The sequence below is a fragment of the Schistocerca cancellata genome, chromosome 1 (genome assembly GCF_023864275.1).
Source record: "Schistocerca cancellata isolate TAMUIC-IGC-003103 chromosome 1, iqSchCanc2.1, whole genome shotgun sequence".
NCBI lineage: Eukaryota > Metazoa > Arthropoda > Insecta > Orthoptera > Acrididae > Schistocerca > Schistocerca cancellata.
This window is the reverse complement of record NC_064626.1, coordinates 937,449,437-937,470,878: the sequence shown is the minus strand read 5'-3', so window position 1 is coordinate 937,470,878 and position 21,442 is coordinate 937,449,437. Positions and strand designations below refer to the sequence as shown.

General features: G+C 37.9%; 1 protein-coding gene across 1 annotated transcript in view; it reads left to right on the top strand.

Annotated features, from left to right (window-relative positions):
• LOC126191473 (transcription elongation factor SPT6) overlaps positions 1-21,442 on the top strand; it is a 169,841-nt gene that overhangs the window by 92,215 nt on the left and 56,184 nt on the right. The window contains exons 11-14 of the mRNA XM_049932355.1: positions 529-830; positions 13,006-13,135; positions 14,448-14,627; positions 14,751-14,916. Coding sequence (XP_049788312.1) covers positions 529-830; positions 13,006-13,135; positions 14,448-14,627; positions 14,751-14,916 — 778 coding nt within the window. The remainder of the gene's footprint in view (positions 1-528; positions 831-13,005; positions 13,136-14,447; positions 14,628-14,750; positions 14,917-21,442) is intronic.

Below are 21,442 nucleotides of genomic sequence, written 5' to 3'. Positions count from 1 at the left end.
AAATTCTAATCCAGAGATTTTATTTTATGTTTACGTGTCAGTATAAAAGACAGTTGCAGTATAAAGAACAGCAGGTCTGCTGTAGATAAATAGCAAAAAAAGTCCACGGGTGTTGAAGTTTGGTGCGGCATGGATGATGAAGGAAATAAGGTAAAATCAAAGAGATGGGATAGTACCTGTTGGTTAGTTACAGGAAAAATTGAGACAGAATTGTTGATTATGATCAATGCACTGTATTGGAAAATGAATGAATTTTTAAGGGATGATAGTAAAGGTGCATTTGTACTGGAGGTGCACTCTGGGCAAGTGGTAACAAGCAGATGTTCTGTAAACATATTTCCTGTTTATGTAATACAATTGTAAGAGTTTATACACAGTGGAACTGGGAGAAACAGTTGCATATTAGATGTAACATAAATTTTCATGTTTGTTGCTTTTTTGCTAGTGTGTTGTTTCTGTGTTTGTGCCCTATTTTAATAAGAAAAACTGATAATTTTTATGGATATTGTGTGACACTCTGTTTTACAGGTTGAAATCTGTTCAGACCACAGAAGAGTTAAAGGATGTACATTCTCATTTCCTCCTTTATTACTCACATGAAATTCCAGCCATGCAGGCAACATGGAGAGCTAAACAGAGAGAAGCAGCTCTGGAAGCTCGTCGCAACAAAAGGAAAAAGACTCCTGTTGAGGGAGAAGATGGAGAAGAGGCAGAACAGGAAGAAAATGAAGCTGAAGAGCCTGAAGTTGTGGAGGAACCAACTGAAACCGAAACGGTGAAGCAAGCTGTCCGTAGTGGTCCATTCACAATGTGCAGAAAAGCTGGCTTAGGTAGGCTGTATAAAATTTTTCTGGAAAATGTTAGGTGATTTGTTTCATGGATTGAACATTTCCAGTACATTAGCACCATATTTATAGTATGACAGATGGTTAACAGAGGCATCGACACCTGTTTCATTTTTTGTGTATCACTACAGACACACATCAAAATGATATTACAAATAAATGTCCACTGTCAAGCTCTTAGTTGTATCATTGCATTTGTGAGCAGAGTTTATTTTAGGAGATTAAGCAAAAGTTTAGTTCCAAGTGAAACAAAGAACACGTCTGATCAACAAGCTTAAAGGTATGTCACCCTATCTTCTTGAAACCGGGAGTAGAGAGGAGACCAGTAGGAATTTATGGAGGTTTTAGAAAGCAGATGTTATAAGGAAGTCTCTTAAATTGAATTTAATAGTGGAGCATAATAGACAAGATTCAGATGCCATATACTTTAGAAAATTGCTGTGTGGGTCATTCTATATTAGATTGCGTAATTTCAGAACATTTTCCTGCTCGACAATCATGGATTTCGTTGAAATTTAATGTGAACATTTGTACAGGACTCCAACCAACATCGGTAAAGTTTAGCATTTGTCGAAGCAATGCTGGCCTAGATATAATCATTTGTTTGACTCTGTACATGACTGTGTGTAGAGCGAGCATGAATTTCTGGCATCTTTGAGCTGTTATATCTTGGGCAATATTTTGTTGAAAGAAATAAAATTTGCCCATCTTGTACAACTTTACATGTTCTCTTAAGAAGAGCAATAATGAAAAGAATTTTATGTGTGATAATCAGTCAGAAAATTTTAGACAGAAAAGCTGAAAAAAATTGGCACCCAAAAAATAAGTCAAAGTTTGGCTTCTTACATCTCAGGGACTAAAGGTATGACAAACTTTTTTTCCCATCTTTGTGACTGGAGGAATGTTAATGGTTGGAGAGTCAACATCACAGTTACAGGTAGTGTGCAAAAACCAGTTATGCTTCATATACACTCCTGGAAATGGAAAAAAGAACACATTGACACCGGTGTGTCAGACCCACCATACTTGCTCCGGACACTGTGAGAGGGCTGTACAAGCAATGATCACACGCACGGCACAGCGGACACACCAGGAACCGCGGTGTTGGCCGTCAAATGGCGCTAGCTGCGCAGCATTTGTGCACCGCCGCCGTCAGTGTCAGCCAGTTTGCCGTGGCATACGGAGCTCCATCGCAGTCTTTAACACTGGTAGCATGCCGCGACAGCGTGGACGTGAACCGTATGTGCAGTTGACGGACTTTGAGCGAGGGCGTATAGTGGGCAAAAAGTTCCTTGAAATAAGATGGCAAAAAGACAGCATGGTTGCCGGTATGAAAGAACGTCATCAGTTTGTACCACTTCATTGACTCAATTAGTATCAGCAAAATTTCTAATGACACAATAAATTGTGTTGCCAGAGTTATTTTATTTTATTTACATGTCTAGTTCCATAGGACCAAATTGAGGAGGAAATCTCCAAGGTCATGGAACATGTCAGTACATGAAATTACAACATAAAAGTAATGACAGATAAAATAAAATGTTTATGAACCCAATAAAGTCAAGCCGTAAGTTTAAGTAAGCGCAATCAACAATATAACATAGGAATCAGCTTAATTTTACAAGGAACTCCTCAACAGAACATGAGGAGTGACCTATGAGAGAATTCTTCAGTTTCAATTTGAAACCGCGTGGATTACTGCTAAGTTTTTTGAATTTGTATTGAAAACGGATGCAGCAGTATACTGTACACCTTTCTGCACACCTATCTAGCACAGCCATGCTAAGTTTCAAAATGACTGAGCTGTTATCTGGCCGCTACATTACCTGTATGTATAGTAATGAATGGTGGATTGGCAACATTGTTGACATATAAATGGAACAAAATGATGTTATGATGAAATTTATGTAACCTCAAGGTAAGGCTGATTCATTTCATTGGCCTGAAAGACAGGATTTCCACACTCTGCTTTATTTTAATATAATTGACAAGTTCCACATCATTATGAAATGTCATGTTCATGAATGATGGAACAAGTATTATTGTAATTTAATCAACTGGCCGACAGTATCAAGTTCCAGAAAGTGAACTGTGGAAAGTGGTTCAAAAATAATGAAAAACGTGAACTACAGTTTCAAGAAGTTTAAAATCAAAATTGATATTACATTTTGCTTGGCTCCTATGTGAGATATTCTTACAGATTTGAGAATTCAAGAAAAGGTACTTTGTTAGCAGACAGGTACCACCACAAGGTTTTGGATTGTGAATTAAGAAACCAAATTAAAGGCTTGGGAATCTAGATGAAGAAACCCAATCATAGTTGGTGTTGTGTGACCCCTGTGGGGATGGATTGCTGGTTCATGTTCTTGAACAGGTAGTGAAAATGTCACCATGCACCGGCACAATTTAGTAGTGCAATAGTACTTGTCAGTTTAAAAATAGGAACACATGCAGTGAAACATGAACAACAGGTTGCCATGCTGTAGCCTGTTGCCATGGTACATTCTGTCAAAAATGTCTGTCATTTTCAGGTATTGTTGCATACACTGGAAAATCGAATATGGTTTTTCTGGATGCTTGAAAACATGCTCTTTCCAACTATGATCAGTTTGAAATCAATTATGGAAAACCAATTTTCAAAAAGTAAATTGAGTGTCATCTATTTTTGTAATTTGTACACAAATCTAATCTGAAATAATTTTGTAGAAATTTTGAAAGCCGTATATGAATGATATTTTATGTTGGAAAATATTATGTTGCTAAGTTGTTGTGTCCAAAGTTTCGTGTTTATCATGCCTTTAATCAATGAATATAAGAAGCCAAAGTTAAAACTTTATTTATATCAGGTTTTTATGGCTACTTTGCCTCATATTATGTATGATTGTTAGCTAATAATGGAAATTAAATCCACTGTTTGGTGTGGGGGGGGGGGGGGCTTAAAAACATGTTATTTCCAATGAGAGTGGTTTTGAATACCCTGTTCCTGCTACTTCACAAATTCATCTTCTTCGTGACGAATTGTAGATTATTTATAAATAGTACAGGAATGAAATTTTATATTTACACCCTTGTGGTACCAAGCTATTGTGTATTACGTTTCATGTCCAGCTTGTGTTTACTCTGTGATATATGAGAATACAAAGTTTACATTTTTTCATGCCCATCAAATTATATGGCATTATTAGCCTGTGTTGAATAATTAAATACACTTTACTTTGTGGTTCAAACCATGATCTTTCTAATGTGTCAAGTTTGGAGACTTGTGTAGAGCATAATTTTTTGAAAAATCAGTTCGAAAATACCACATTTTTTACCTTTTAAAATAACCTTAAACTTGGCACTTAATTTATTCATTATTGGGAAGGGTACATAAATGAAACTTAACATTTGACACCCTTCTTTTATTACATTACTACCTACTAAGTTTAGTGTCTGTCTTACATTTAGTCTCTGAGAAGTCTTTAAGAATCCAATTTTTTACTTTTTTCTGGTGATTTTTCTTAACATTTTCTGGCTGAATATTGCTTGTATAACACTTTTAATATTTATTCTTAAGAGAATGCATAAAATTGTGCAAGGTGACCAAATTTAATTTCTTTCAACGCACTATTGCCAGAGATATAATAGCTCCAAGTCACCATAAGTTCATGCTCACTTTGCACAAAGTTGTGCAAGTATTTTAAAAAAAAATGACTGTATCTCAGCCAGTGTTACTTCAAAGAATGTTAAACTTTACCGTTGTTCATTGGGGACATGTGTGGATCTTCACATAAAATTTCGACAAAATCTGAGATGGTCAAGCATGGAGGCCTAGGTGAGTTGATATGGAATGACCTATATCAAACAATACAGTCAATAGATCTAAAAAGAAAGATGATGAGACTTACCAAACAAAAGCGCTGGCAGGTCGATAGACACACAAACAAACACAAACATACACACAAAATTCTAGCTTTTGCAACCAACGGTTGCCTCGTCAGGAAAGAGGGAAGGAGAGGGAAAGACAAAAGGATTTGGGTTTTAATGGAGAGAGTAAGGAGTCATTCCAGTCCCGGGAGCGGAAAGACTTACCTTAGGGGGGAAAAAGGACAGGTATACACTCGCGCACACACACACATATCCATCCGCATATACACAGACACAAGCAGACATTTGTAAAGGCTTTACAAATGTCTGCTTGTGTCTGTGTATATGCGGATGGATATGTGTGTGTGTGTGCGAGTGTATACCTGTCCTTTTTTCCCCCTAAGGTAAGTCTTTCCGCTCCCGGGATTGGAATGACTCCTTACCCTCTGCCTTAAAACCCAAATCCTTTTGTCTTTCCCTCTCCTTCCCTCTTTCCTGACGAGGCAACCGTTGGTTGCGAAAGCTAGAATTTTGTGTGTATGTTTGTGTTTGTTTGTGTGTCTATCGACCTGCCAGCGCTTTTGTTTGGTAAGTCTCATCATCTTTCTTTTTAGATATATTTTTCCCACGTGGAATGTTTCCCTCTGTTATATTCAATACAGTCAATAGTTCAGAGACAAGGAGATGAGATTTACCAAGAATACAAATGGGCAGATGTGGAAATGAAAGTAACAAAAAGAAGATCACAGCACTTATTAGTGGTAAGAGCAGCTTGTTACTTCCCATTTATTTCATATGTAATTCTCCTTGTACCCACAAGTCTTCTTCTTCTTCTTCTTCTTCTTCTTCTTCCTCCCTCCCCCCTCCCATGTTGTTGTTGTTGTTGTTGTTGTTGTTGTTGTTGTGGTCTTCAGTCCTGAGACTGGTTTGATGCAGCTCTCCATGCTACTCTATCCTGTGCAAGCTTCTTCATCTCCCAGTACCTACTGCAACCTACATCCTTCTGAATCTGCTTAGTGTATTCATCCCTTGGTCTCCCTCTACGGTTTTTACCCTCCATGCTGCCCTCCACTACTAAATTGGTGATCCCTTGATGCCTCAGAACATGTCCTACCAACCGATCCCTTCTTCTAGTCAAGTTGTGCCACGAATTTCTCTTCTCCCCAATCCTATTCAGTACCTCCTCATTAGTTATGTGATCTACCCATCTAATCTTCAGCATTCTTCTGTAGCACCACATTTCAAAAGCTTCTATTCTCTTCTTGTCCAAACTATTTATCGTCCATGTTTCACTTCCATACATGGCTACACTCCATACAAATACTTTCAGAAACGACTTCCTGACACTTAAATTTATACTCGATGTTAACAAATTTCTCTTCTTCAGAAACTCTTTCCTTGCCATTGCCAGTCTATATTTTATATCCTCTCTACTTTGACCATCATCAGTTATTTTGCTCCCCAAATAGCAAAACTCCTTTACTACTTTAAGTGTCTCATTTCCTAATCTAATTCCCTCAGCATCACCCAACTTAATTCGACTACATTCCATTATACTTGTTTTGCTTTTGTTGATGTTCATCTTATATCCTCCTTTCAAGACACTGTCCATTCCGTTCAACTGCTCTTCCAAGTCCTTTGCTGTCTCTGACAGAACTTCAAAGTTTTTATTTCTTCTCCATGGATTTTAATACCTACTCCGAATTTTTCTTTTGTTTCCTTCACTGCTTGCTCAATATACAGATTGAATAACATCGGGGAAAGGCTACAACCCTGTCTCCCTCCCTTCCCAACCACTGCTTCCCTTTCATGTCCCTCGACTCTTATAACTGCCATCTGGTTTCTGTACAAATTGTAAATAGCCTTTCACTCCCTGTATTTTACCCCTGCCACCTTCAGAATTTGAAAGAGAGTATTCCAGTCAACATTGTGAAAAGCTTTCTGTAAGTCTACAAATGCTAGAAACGTTGGTTTACATTTCCTTAATCTAGCTTCTAAGATAAGTCGTAGGGTCAGTATTGCCTCACGTGTTCCAATATTTATACGGAATCCAAACTGATCTTCCCCGAGGTTGGCTTCTATCAGTTTTTCCATTCGTCTGTAAAGAATTCGCGTTAGTATTTTGCAGCCGTGACTTATTAAACTGATAGTTTGGTAATTTTCACATCTGTCAACACCTGTTTTCTTTGGGATTGGAATTATTATATTCTTCTTGAAATCTGAGGGTATTTCGCCTGTCTCATATATCTTGCTCACCAGATGGTAGAGTTTTGTCACGACTGGCTCTCCCAAGGCTGTCAGTAGTTCTAATGGAATGTTGTCTACTCCGGGGGCCTTGTTTCGACTCAGGTCTTTCAGTGCTCTGTCAAACTCTTCACGCAGTATCATATCTCCCATTTCATCTTCATCTACATCCTCTTCCATTTCCATAATATTGTCCTCAAGTACATCGCCTCTATATACTCCTTTCTGCTTTCCCTTCTTTGCTTAGAACTGGGTTTCCATCTGAGCTTTTGATATTCATACAAGTGGTTCTCTTTTCTCCAAAGGTCTCTTTAATTTTCCTGTAGGCAGTATCTATCTTACCCCTGGTGAGACAAGCCTCTACATCCTTACATTTGTCCTCTAGCCATCCCTGCTTAGCCATTTTGCACTTCCTGTCGATCTGATTTTTGAGACGTTTGTATTCCTTTTTACCTGCTTCATTTACTGCATTTTTATATTTTCTCCTTTCATCAATTAAGTTCAATATTTCTTCTGTTACCCAAGGATTTCTAGCAGCCCTCGTCTTTTTACCTACTTTATCCTCTGCTGCCTTCACTATTTCATCCCTCAAAGCTACCCATTCTTCTTCTACTGTATTTCTTTCCCCCATTCCTGTCAATTGTTCCCTTATGCTCTCCTTGAAACTCTGTACAACCTCTGGTTCTTTCAGTTTATCCAGGTCCCATCTCCTTAAATCCCCCCATATTTGCATAATTTTTTCTTGTTTGTTTTGATTCAGCTTTTTACTGTAGCATAACATAACCATGCTGCTCCTATTCATCCATCCATCCATCCATCCATCCATCCATCCTGCTGTTATTACTACTTCACTTCTCCCCTCACTTTAACTATTAATTTATATCCATGTTATGAGTGTGTTTTCTGTCCTAGAGCTTTTTTACTATTGTAGATTTTTAAATCTAATTTACTTTCGTGTGTTTTGTTTCCATACCATTCAACACCAATTCCTCTTTTAAAATTGGGCTCTTGGACAATATTACCTTAATATGGTGTTTAATTCTCTCCCCTTCCCTCCTTGTTCAAGCAAGGAGGACCAGTGCTTCTGAAAAAGTGTGATCAAAATACCTGTATTTTGTCAGTGCATTTATTGTTACCCTGTGTATGTAAGTGAACTTTTCATCTGTCTATATATGCAGGGCTATTACAAATGATTGAAGCGATTTCATAAATTCACTGTAGCTCCATTCATTGACATATGATCACGACACACTACAGATACGTAGAAAAACTCATAAAGTTTTGTTCAGCTGAAGCCGCACTTCAGGTTTCTGCCGCCAGAGCGCTCGAGAGCGCAGTGAGACAAAATGGCGACAGGAGCCGCGAAAGCGTATGTCGTGCTTGAAATGCACTCACATCAGTCAGTCATAACAGTGCAACGACACTTCAGGATGAAGTTCGACAAAGATCCACCAACTGCTAACTCCATTCGGCGATGGTATGCGCAGTTTAAAGCTTCTGGATGCCTCTGCAAGGGGAAATCAATGGGTCGGCCTGCAGTGAGGGAAGAAACGGTTGAACGCGTGTGGGCAAGTTTCACGCGTAGCCCGCGGAAGTCGACGAATAAAGCAAGCAGGGAGCTAAAAGTACCACAGCCGACGGTTTGGAAAATCTTACGAAAAAGGCTAAAGCAGAAGCCTTACCGTTTACAATTGCTACAAGCCCTGACACCCGATGACAAAGTCAAACGCTTTGAATTTTCGGCGCAGTTGCAACAGCTCATGGAAGAGGATGCGTTCAGTGCGAAACTTGTTTTCAGTGATGAAGCAACATTTTTTCTTAATGGTGAAGTGAACAGACACAATGTGCGAATCTGGGCGATAGAGAATCCTCACGCATTTGTGCAGCAAATTTGCAGTTCACCAAAAGTTAACGTGTTTTGTGCAATCTCACGGTTTAAAGTTTACGGCCCCTTTTTCTTCTGCGAAAAAAACGTTACAGGACACGTGTATCTGGACATGCTGGAAAATTGGCTCATGCCACAACTGGAGACCGACAGCGCCGACTTCATCTTTCAACAGGATGGTGCTCCACCGCACTTCCATCATGATGTTCGGCATTTCTTAAACAGGAGATTGGAAAACCGATGGATCGGTCGTGGTGGAGACCATGATCAGCAATTCATGTCATGGCCTCCACGCTCTCCCGACTTAACCCCATGTGACTTCTTTCTGTGGGGTTATGTGAAAGATTCAGTGTTTAAATCTACTCTACCAATAAATGTGCCAGAACTGCGAGCTCGCATCAACGATGCTTTCGAACTCATTGATGGGGACATGCTGCGCTGAGTGTGGGAGGAACTTGATTATTGGCTTGATGTCTGCCGAATCACTAAAGGGGCACATATCGAACATTTGTGAATGCCTAAAAAAACTTTTTGAGTTTTTGTATGTGTATGCAAAACTTTGTGAAAATATCTCAAATAATAAAGTTATTGTAGAGCTGTGAAATTGCTTCAGTCATTTGTAATAACCCTGTAAGTTTCATGTGAGAATAGACGATGAATAGTATGGCTGATGTAATTTAATCCTTTACATTTTATTCTGTCTCGATTTTTCATTCAGAATGAGTTACCCTTCACCTTAGCACATTTTCTATCTGTACACAATGTTTCCCTACCATCTCATTTTTTCTTGAAGTACCATTTCTTCATAGTAACCAAAATGTAAACGAGTTTCCTCTTTACAGTGTGGAGAAAAACAACATGACGACAATGTCAGAACAGGGTAGGGTTCATTGAATATAGCAAAATTTTCCAGATCACTCATCAAAAACGCACTGTTGTAGAGCTGCAGCCATAAAATAACAGTCAATCAGCGACAAGCACATGGAGGCTTGTCCTGTAAGCACGCATTTGGGTGTACCTAGCAGTGTTGTTTTGTCCAACTGAGCTGCTCCTTTGTTATGGCAATACAATACTTTTAGCGTGGTTAATTTAATAGCCGAGCTTTAACATCACCACCTATAGATAGGAATTTAAATGTTGTCCAGTTTGACTGTTCAGCCAAAATCATTATCTTGAGTTCAGTTAATTAGTAACTGTGCTCTTTAGTGTAATATATGTTAGCTGAGGCACGTTAGTTTAAATGCTTGTCATCTCAAAATGTTGCATTTCCAACCTACAGTTATTTGGAAACTTTTGCTCCTTTCAGCATCCCCTTCCCTGATCTGACTTAACAATATGGTTGTTCATCCCAATCCTGCGTATTTCAGTCTTTTGTATCTGACAGTTACTGTTACTGTTAAGTTTATTGCTCTTAATAGTGTAAGTTATGTTCTATGGTTTTGCTGTAACTATCTTCCAGCTTCTCTTTCGGCTACCATTCTCCTTATTCCCTTCAGCTGCAGGGATACAGGCATTTTAGGTTTGGAAGCTCAAAGTTCTGATGAATAGCTTGTGCATTTGCTGGCTTCCTGAACAAATTTTAATACAATTTACATTGTCTGAGGACCACGTAACTCCATTGAACTTGGTTCCAGGGTCATAAGCCAGGCAACATTGGAACTAATATTACCTGTGTATGTAGCCAGTTGCTGGTGACACAAACCCTTCCACTTTCTCTGTTCTGCCTACCAGCCCCCTGTTCTTTACCTAGGCTCTGTCTTCTGCATTCTTCCACATACTTTCTTCCACTACTTATATTCACCTGTCCCTTAGGCTTTCCCATGCTCTGCTGCCCTCCACCTTCATGTCGTGAATCTTGCCAAGCTTCCTTGTGTCTTCCATTATCTTCAAATGCCCATAACATTTTAATCCTTTTTCCTCAATCTTCTCTTGTAGAAGTGTTACCACCTTTACATTGTCATTTCTCATCTTTTCCATTTTTGTTGCACCTAGCCAACTTCTGAAAAATTCTCTCACTTCCTCATATCTTACTTTTTTCCATTTTCCTTCTTCTTCATAACCTATGTTACTTCCTTTTCCTCGTTCCCTCATACCATCAAATCATCCCCAAACAGATTCACTGTTACCATTGTTCTATTTATCTTGCCATTCGGGTCATTATATTATCCATCACTGCTATGAAATATGAAAGGCACAGCTCATTCCCTTGTTTCAGAACATTTATTTTGTGAGTTAACATATGTTATTTTCTGTGCCTGACTTGTACACTGCTGGAAAAAAATAGTACACCCCTTTTAGAGGTTTCCAATTCGCTCAAGATTTATTGTTGCAACAGTGCATATGGGGGTGCACAAGATGATTACAAGGTAAATAGCACAAGCGATTCTGTGATACTGAGCATCAACCCATGCTGGAACACGTATGTTAGTACATGGTGTAGCTCCACGGGCTGCAATGCAGTCGCTGACTCTGGCATCCAATCGGTTGTAAAGATGGTGAATATTGTCCTCATATATGTTATTCCACACCTGCTCAATCTGTCTATGTAGTTCTGTAAGGGTGTTGGTTGACGAGTCGTTTCTTGTCCCATCATATACAACATGTGCGCGATTGGAGATAAGTCCAGAGTTAGTGTTAGCCTGGGAAATTGCTGCATGTCTTGCAGTGCACATCGAGTTTTACAGGCAGCTTGTAAGTGAGCATTATCCTGTTGGAACAACACATCACCTTCCTGCTGCAAGAATGGCAACAGAAGGGGTCAACAACATTCTGCACATACAGAGTACTGGTTAGCATCTTCTCCAGAAACACCAAAGGTGAATGAGAGTTGTAACTTATTGCACGCTCGACCATAATTCCTGGGGTGGGACCAGTGTGCCTTGAACAGTTACACTCTATGATACAGCACTCACCAGGAGGTCTACATTGTAAGTGCAAACGACCATGACTTGCATGCAGGCAGAACCTGCTTTCATCTCTGAAGACCATGGTGCACCACTCCAAATGCCAAGTGATCCTGTGATAACAGGTTGAGCTGAGCACGCCGATGCTGTGCTGTGAGTGAAAGACAGGCTAGAGGTGTGCGTTCCCATCATCCAGCTGCTAATAACTGATTCACAACTTTTTGTAGAGACATGTCTGGGCTCACAAGCTTCTTATTTATGCTGTGATAGCTGTACAATCTGCCACTACTGCCTTTAGAATATGATGATCCTGGCAGGCATCTGTGCTTCATGGATGTCCAGAACCTCACCTCATCTACAGGTGTGAGAATGTTCACTGACCACTGAGACCAGCGTAGTTGCAGAAAGGATGCAGCACATCCAATTTGAATGGTAATTCTCCAAGAGGACCATCCCACCATTCGGAAGGCCACAATTTGACCCCATTCAAACTCACTCAGTTGGCTGTGGAAGCAGGCGTGTGTCTCCACGGCATGGTTTCCTGCCTGTTTCACACGTTTATACCATGCTGAGCCTTCTGGCCTAAACATTTCCAATGAAAGGGTAGGTACAGACGGCATTCTCATTGCTATGCCGCTGCATTATCTGTTGGAAGGTGTTGAAACCATTATCAGTATATCTACTATCTCCCAGGTGGCATATGCCATCATCAGATGAAAATTGACATCGTCTTTCCAGGTGTACTTTTTTCTTTTCTAATGGTGTATTTGTGTGTCTTCCCTGTGTTTCTTCACACACTAATGTTGTTATTTGATTATCAGTCCTAGTAGGACAGCATTGTGAAGTTTAGTGCTCTAAAATTAGCCATTCTCTTTCATGGTAGGTATATGAACATCCTTGTTTCAGAAAGATAATTAGTATCCATACAGCATTCTGTCATGATTGAATCTTTAATTACATGTTGCAGTTGACTCCCATTTTATGTGGCATCATAAATTCTGTAGCAGAATTCAGCCAGATCTGAAATTCTATTATCCCATTTCATTGTGTATGCAGTGGATACTGAATGGCACATTTACACCAAATAAATAATAACCAGAAATATAGAGAACTCATCAATATTTAAGTAAGACCAAGTTCTGAGAAGCAAATAGATACATATAGCAGATAGATGTGTAAAAGATACTGAAGCAGATTGAAGTGTGTGTGTGTGTGTGTGTGTGTGTGTGTGTGTTTTTCACTTCTGGTTTTAAAATGAGGGGGAAAATGTCCTTTTTTCCAGATGGTTTGGCTAAGAAATTCGGTTTATCTCCTGAACAGTTTGGAGAAAATTTGAGAGATAATTATCAACGCCATGAAGTAGAACAAGAGCCAACAGAGCCAACTGAAGTTGCAAAGGAGTTTGTCAGCAGGTATGCAAGCTCAATAGTTCTGTATTCTTAGCACATTTGAAAACTTTTGTCAGTGTATAAACTGTTCACTGCCTTCTGTGTCCAACGAGGTACAATAGTTAATCTCAATATATCTCACCAGAAATTCTGTATATCACTGTAGAGTTCTTTAGAAATTGGTACACTTGCAGTAATTGTTAATTGTTAAATTTTCTGACGGATGCTATGCACAAGTAACTACTAACAACATAACTACAGATTGCTTTCTGATTGTTTATTAGGAGCCCTCATATACTGCATAGAAAAAATCATCAAGATAATAAGATCAAAACAAGGTAGATGATATTGAATGAAGCAAAATGTTCCAAATAACCATTTTTCAGAAAAGCACTGTTGTGGAAGTGTGGCCATAAAATGTCTGTCAGTCAGTCAGTGATGAGTTTTTGTAAGTGTGTGCATTTAAACTAACGTATCCCAGCTAACACATGTTACACTACAGAGTGCAGTAAACTAATTACATTAGCTTAAGATAATAGTGTCAGTTAAACTGTGAAATCTAGGCAAGCATTAAATTCCTATACATGGTTGGTAATGTTAGATATGAATTTTCTGTGATATTTACTGGATAGAATATTTGGTATTAAATCAACTATTCATAAAGATCAGCATTGGCATTAATATATTAAAATAATAATCTGATTCAAAAAACAGCGCAGCAGTAAGGTAGTCAACATGTGGTACTGGAAGGTGCAGTGTTACTAATAATAAAATCTAATGGCCACTAGTTTTAACATTTACTAATCTACAAAGAACATGAATCAACTTTTATTCTATCTAGCCCAGAAGATCAGAAGCATTTTATAACATAATGCCGAAAAAGAAAACAGAACTTAAATTCCAAGCACTCATTTTTTTCTCAAATAACATTTTTAACAGCAAATGCAAGATACAGCACATAGCAAAAAGTGCAACAGAGCATAATAACCACAGCATAACACACAGCAACTTAATCCAATTACACAGCACTGCTAGACACATCCAGACACGTTTGTGTACTGGACAAACTTCCTCACACTGAGTGTCATTTTATAGCTTTGGCTCCACATCGGTGCATATGGAACATATGCTTATTTGGAAAAAAGTGAAACTACCACCAAATGATGATATTCTGCTGTTGATAACTTTGGCATCCATTATCTTACAATTTCTTGGTGTTTACATCATGTGTTATTTTTATGTTTAAGTTTTCTCATGTCTACATTTCCTGCCATATTGGTTTCTTTGCTATATTTCTTTTTTGTAACTTATTGTTCAAATATACTTTTGTTTTCAGCAAATTTTCATCAGTGGAAGATGTACTGAAAGCTGTTAAGTTCATGGTTGCAATGCAGTTGTCACGTGATCCACTTGTTAGGAAATGTGTGCGAGAGACTTTTTTTGAACGTGCGAAGATCAATGTAAAACCCACGAAAAAAGGCATAAAAGAAATTGATGAAAGTCATCCTTGTTACAGGTATATTTTTCTGATTTATGGCCATAAAATATTTATAAATTATGCATTTTTTGCTTGTTTAAAAACAATTTGTGAAATGTCATGGTGCTGATTGAAGTAAATTAACTTTTTTTTTTTTCTCAGTATGAAGTATGTTAAGAACAAGCCTGTCCGTGATCTGACTGGAGACCAGTTTCTGAAGCTGACAATAGCTGAAACTGACAAGCTTCTGACAGTTACAATCAGTGAGCAGATTGATGGAATAACATCATCTTCATATATTGAAGAAGTTAAACAGCTGTATTACCGGGTGAGATTTTTAATTCAGTGTATAATTATATCTGAAACTTTTACTGCCAAAAGGTAAAGAATTGACAACATGGCAGTTTAATTTGTTACAGTAATAAAAATTCCGAGATGACAACAATGAATAAAAATTGCAGCCAGTAACCTATACCTGTTTTGTGGAGAGGCAATAAAATACACAACAAACCAGAGATGGTCCTAACTTTTGAGCTATCGCTAAAAAAAGAGCTGTAACATGAAAGGCTGTAATGTCCCTTGTTATGATAAGTGCCCGTATCAATCAGCTATTTTTGTTTTCAGTTAAATGTGTGTTACACATAATATACAGGGCTATTACAAATTATTGAAGCAATTTCATAAATTCACTGTAGCTCCATTCATTGACATATGGTCACGACACACTACAGATACGTAGAAAAACTCATAAAGTTTTGTTCGGCTGAAGCCGCACTTCAGGTTTCTGCCGTCAGAGCGCTCGAGAGCGCAGTGAGACAAAATGGCGACAGGAGCCGAGAAAGCGTGTGTCGTGCTTGAAATGCACACACATCAGTCAGTCATAACAGTGCAACGACACTTCAGGATGAAGTTCAACAAAGATCCACCAACTGCTAACTCCATTCGGCGATGGTATGCGCAGTTTAAAGCTTCTGGATGCCTCTGTAAGGGGAAATCAACGGGTCGGCCTGCAGTGAGCGAAGAAACGGTTGAACGTGTGCGGGCAAGTTTCACGCATAGCCCGCGGAAAATTGGGTCATGCCACAACTGGAGACCGACAGCGCCGACTTCATCTTTCAACAGGATGGTGCTCCACCGCACTTCCATCATGATGTTCGGCATTTCTTAAACAGGAGATTGGAAAACCGATGGATCGGTCATGGTGGAGATCATGATCAGCAATTCATGTCATGGCCTCCACACTCTCCCGACTTAACCCCATGCGATTTCTTTCTGTGGGGTTATGTGAAAGATTCAGTGTTTAAACCTCCTGTACCAAGAAACGTGCCAGAACTGCGAGCTCGCATCAACGATGCTTTCGAACCCATTGATGGGGACATGCTGCGCCGAGTGTGGGAGGAACTTGATTATCGGCTTGATGTCTGCCGAATCACTAAAGGGGCATATATCGAACATTTGTGAATGCCTAAAAAAACTTTTTGAGTTTTTGTAAGTGTGTGCAAATCATTTTGAAAATATCTCAAATAATAAAGTTATTGTAGAGCTGTGAAAGCGCTTCAATCATTTGTAATAACCCTGTATATTTCAGCTGATTTTTAAAATATAGAATGGTAGAAAAATTAGTCCAGTTGTGAACCACCTTATTAGTTTCTTCCATTTAGTTTTATAGAAATATGAAATTTATGGTGCTCCAACTACACAATAATTGCTTTACTTCTCTCATAGTCTTCTTCAAATTAGCAAGCTTAAAGGGAATGTGTTCAGCTGGAACATTTTCATGAAAATTATGATACTTCATCTGCTTTCTTGGATTGAAAGTGAAGAGATCTTTCATTTCTATCACAATGCTTGAGCAGTAATTATTATCATTAATTACATTTATAAGCCTAGCCTGCCACAGCATTAGTTTGTGATACTAGGCTAAACACACTTTTGTTAACTTGAAGACATTAATTCCACATATGAACTTTCTTTCCAGTGATTATGCACTGTACAAATGGCAACTCATTCTAATTGTTTTTATGATTTGGAAACACATTTTTCTTGTGTGTCAGCTAGCAGTTTTAATTTTTTTTTACTTCAGATTTCAAACTTGTTTTTTTCTTAATTACTTATCAATGGGGAAAATATCCATTTTTTTTTTTCCTTTGTCAAACTTTATGTTGCAGACGGTGTTAATCTTGTAGGAGGTTGTATAGAAATTTATTGTGATGAATCACAGTGCTAGGGCTGCTGTCATTAAATTTTTAGCTTATATTTTTTTTTTAAGATTCAGTGCCAGATCCATGGAGAATTCAACAGACACGCTGTCTGAATTAGATTTCATGGCAAGCAAACTGCAGCATATTACTCAACTTTAACTGTGGCCTAGTTTTGCATTCTAAGTTTGCTTGCATAGCTGGTCTAAGTAGTGACCAAATTGTATCTTCAATAATTTCTCAAGATTAAAAAATCAAGAAAACATCATACAATTCCATTATTTTAACAAAAACATTCAGGGAGAACCTTCAGAACCAGTGAAAGCAGCCATTTTGGGACAAGCTGTTACGTGGATGTGAGTCGCAATGTGAGAGAAAAACTGATATATTTTGTTAAAGAATAATACCAGAATCAGCTCTGTGATCTGACAAGATAAATCTGCTTGCAATTGCTAACAACAGAAACTGTAGATGTGACAATCCCCTCCCTGCAGTCTACTGCAATTATTACAAATTGCATAAAAGATAACCATTGGATTGTAATCGAGCAGAGATACAAGATGGTTTTAAAAAATTTTTGTGAGTGGAACAGTAGTGTAAGCAATAAATATTGATTACCATTTTTCCTCACATTAATTAATTGTAAGGATTCTTTTAGCTTACATTCAACCCACGGGTGGTAGCATAGCTACTGGTTGTGATCTCTACAGAGGAGCCAAACTGTGTCCTACAACATAGGGCAGGGGGTGGGGGTAGGGGTTCTTGAGTCATACTGAAGCCAGATTCCGTAAGGGAGCCAACCCCAAAAGAAAATCAAGCAGATTATGATACGTAGAGGAGGCAGCTCCCATCACGCAACATTTTGTCGTTTGGTCACCAAGAGCTGTTGCATAATGATTTGATTCATGGATCCAGTTATATGACTCCTTCCATGTACAGCGTTTTTATGACTATGATGTGTGGGGCCTGAAGATGGCATCAATGTAATGCCGGAACTGGTAGCACGTAAGAAGTTCATAAAATAAATTTCTACAATACATATGGCTGTTGGTAAATTATTACAAGAAATACATGCCAGCTGTTGTCCCACAGTCCATAATGGATCAACGAAGATCATGAAGAACTGGATCAGCTGGTGATAATGGCAAATAGTAAAGAATAAATTATTTGACTATATGACGTATGTATCTTTGGCAGTGTGGAATGTTTTAGGATTGACCAACAAAGAGAGCGAATTGAATCAAGTACTCAAAGAAAGAAAAGTAGACATTGCAGTAATAACAGAAAGTAAGAAAAAAAGTAAAAGGAACAAAAGATTTGACAGATTACTTAATGCCTTGGAATGAAGACAGACAGATTTCAAAGTTCCAAGAGGTCATCTAACACCTGTAGATGTGTATGTTCCAGAAGAGGGAAGAAAAGGTGGTACTGGTACTTTTTATGATGATCTTCATAAAGAAGTGAACAAAAAGACAGTCCATATTTTGATTGCTGGTGTTTTCAATGCAAGAGTCAGAAACCTAGCTATACTATGAATAGTAGGATTATTTGGAGGTAACACTCTTAATAATAATGGACCAGAGCTACACAAGTCTGCCTCTTTTAATAATTTTAAAAGAAGAAAGACATTCATAATTTTACACAGAGTACAGAAGGATCAAGATCTGTGATTGATTATATACTACTTAATGATCAGACGAAGAATTTTATGCATGCTTATAGAGGAAGCAACAGAGGTAGCAACCATTTCCTTTTAGGAAGTACACTAAGGCTACTATCAAAGTGGAAGAAAACTAAGCAACTCCAAAAGAAACCACAATATTAGTTATTTAAAGTGCATCTTCTGTTGGGATATACTACTAGAAAAAATTTTCAGCACAGTCTCTTTAAGAAAAGCTTGCTTCAGTAAACAGTCTGTAAAGACATCAATATACATAGAATGAAATAACGCTAAGACTTACACCATTGAAACAGCCTCATAAACAATTGAGAAAAGGACAAAAACAGATGAGGAAAAAAAAAACTCAGAATTTGGAACACAAAAATCAACAAAGCCTTTTTTTTTACACGTTTAGTTTTGTAGGACCAAATTGAGGAGCAGATCTCCAAGGTAAAAGTAATAACAGATAAAAATAAAATATTTATGAACCAAAATAGACAAACCACAAGTTTTTGTAAACACAATCAACAATATAACATGGGATTCAATTTTTGAAGGAACTTGTGACAGAATAGAAGGAGGGACCCATGAGGAAACTCTTCACCTTTGATTTGAAAGTGCGTGGATTGCTGTTAGGATTTTTGAATTCTTGTGGTAGTTTATTAAAAATGTATACAGCAATATACTGCACACCTTTCTGCACAAGAGTCAAGGAAGTGCAGTCTGAATGCAGATTAGATTTCTGCCTAGCACTTACTGAGTGAAATCTGCTAATTCTTGGTAATAAGTCGATATTGTTAACAAGAAACGAAAGTAAAGAATATATATATTGAGAGGCCAAAGTCAGAATACCCAGACTAATTATCAGAGGTCGACAAGAGGTTCACGAACTTACACAACTTATTGCCCAAACTGCCTGTTTATAAGCCAAAAATGTCCTTTGAGAGTGGCAAGAGTTACCCCAAAACATAATACCATATGTAGTAAGTGAATGAAAGTAAGCAAAGTAGACTACTTTTCGTGTCAAACTATCACTTAATTCAGATACCATTCAAATAGTAAAAATGGCAGCGCTAAGTCTTCAAACAAGATCCTGAACATGGGCTTTCCATGACAGTTTATTATCTATCTCAACACCAAGGAATTTGAACTGTTCAGTTTCACTAATCATATGCCCATTCTGTGAAATTAAAATGTCAGGTTTTGTTGAATTGTGTGTAAAAAATTGTAAAAATTGAGTCTTATTGTGATTTGTCTTTAATTTATTTTCTACAAGCCATGAACTGCACTATTTGAAACAGTGCCATTGTTGCACACAACATCCTTAATTACCAAGCTAGTGTCGTCAGCAAACAGAAGTATTTTAGAATCACCTGTAATACTAGAAGGCATATCATTTATATAAATAAGGAACAGGACAGGCCACAGCACTGATCCCTGGGGCACACCACACTGTGGATAATGACCTTTTGGTGTTTATCATTAAAGTAAGAGGTGAACCAGTTGTGAGCTACTCCCCGTATTCCTTAATGGGCCAACTTCTGAAGCAATATTTTGTGATCAGTGCAATCGAACATTGAAAAAGATGCCTAACGTTTGAAACTTTTTGTTTTATCTATCCAGTAACTCACAGAGAAAAGAGAATATAGCATTTTCAGTTGTTAAACCACTTCTAAAACCAGACTACATTTGATAGCAAATTATGCTAGATAAAATGATCAATTATCCTTACATACACAGCCTTTCCAATAACTGTAGCAAATGGCAATTGCATAGAAATAGGTCTAAAATTGTCTACATTATCCCTTTCTCCCTTTTTATAAAGCGGCTTTACTACTGAGTAGTCTAAATGTCCAGGAAACTGACTATTCTTAAAGGAAAAATTACAAATATGGTTAAGTACAGTGCTAACATTTGCAGCACAGTACTTTAATACTCTGCTAGATACTCCATCATGTCCATGAGAGTCCTTAGTCTTCAGTGTTTTAATTATTGACTCACTCTCTCCCTTGTCAGTATCACAGAGGAATATTTCAGACACCAACCACGCAACGGCATTTTCCAAGAGAGCTCTATGATTGCCTGTTGAAATTAAGTTTTTATTTAATTCACCAGCAATGCTCAGATAGTGATTGTTAAATACTGTATGTATATCTGACTTATCAGTAACAGAAATGTTTTTACTATGAACTGACTTTATATTGTCGACTTTGTGCTGCTGACCAGACACTTCCTTCACGACTGACCACATGGTTTTAATTTTATCCTGTGAATCAGTTATTCTATTTGCATACCACATACTCTTTGACTTCCTAATAACATTTTTAAGCACCTTACAATACTGTTTGTAATGAGCTACTGTAGCTCGATTGTGACTACTACTAACATTTTGTAATAATGCCTACTTTGTTCTACATGTTATCCTTATCCCACTAGTCAGTCACTCAAGCTGTCTTTCATTGCTAGTACCTTGTTTAGAATGTACTAATGGAAAGCAACTTTCAAAGAGCATGAGAAATGTGTTAAGAAAAGCATAACGGTTTGTCATCTATTTTATGGGCACTATAAGGATCCTGCCACTTTTGTTCCCTAATGAGGTTTAAAAAACGCTCTATTGCCATTGGATTAGCTTTCGTACATAGTTTGTAATTATATAACAGCTGTTTGATTACAAAAACCTTTTAGTGTTAAAATTTGTGCATTGTGGTCTGAAAGATTATTCACCCTTTTTCGAACAGAATACCCATATAGTAATGAAGAAAGAATAAAAATATTGTCTTTGACTATGTTACTGTCACCCTGCACCCTTGTTGGGGTGGAGTCTGAATCAGATCATATGAATTTAGAAGATCTTTTGACATCCTTTTTCTTACACAATCACATACAAAATTAATATTGAAGTCACCACATATAACTAATTTTTGGTACTTCCAGTAAAGTGAACCAAGAACCCTCTCTATCTTGAACAGAAATGCTCTGAAGTCAGAGTTAAGGGA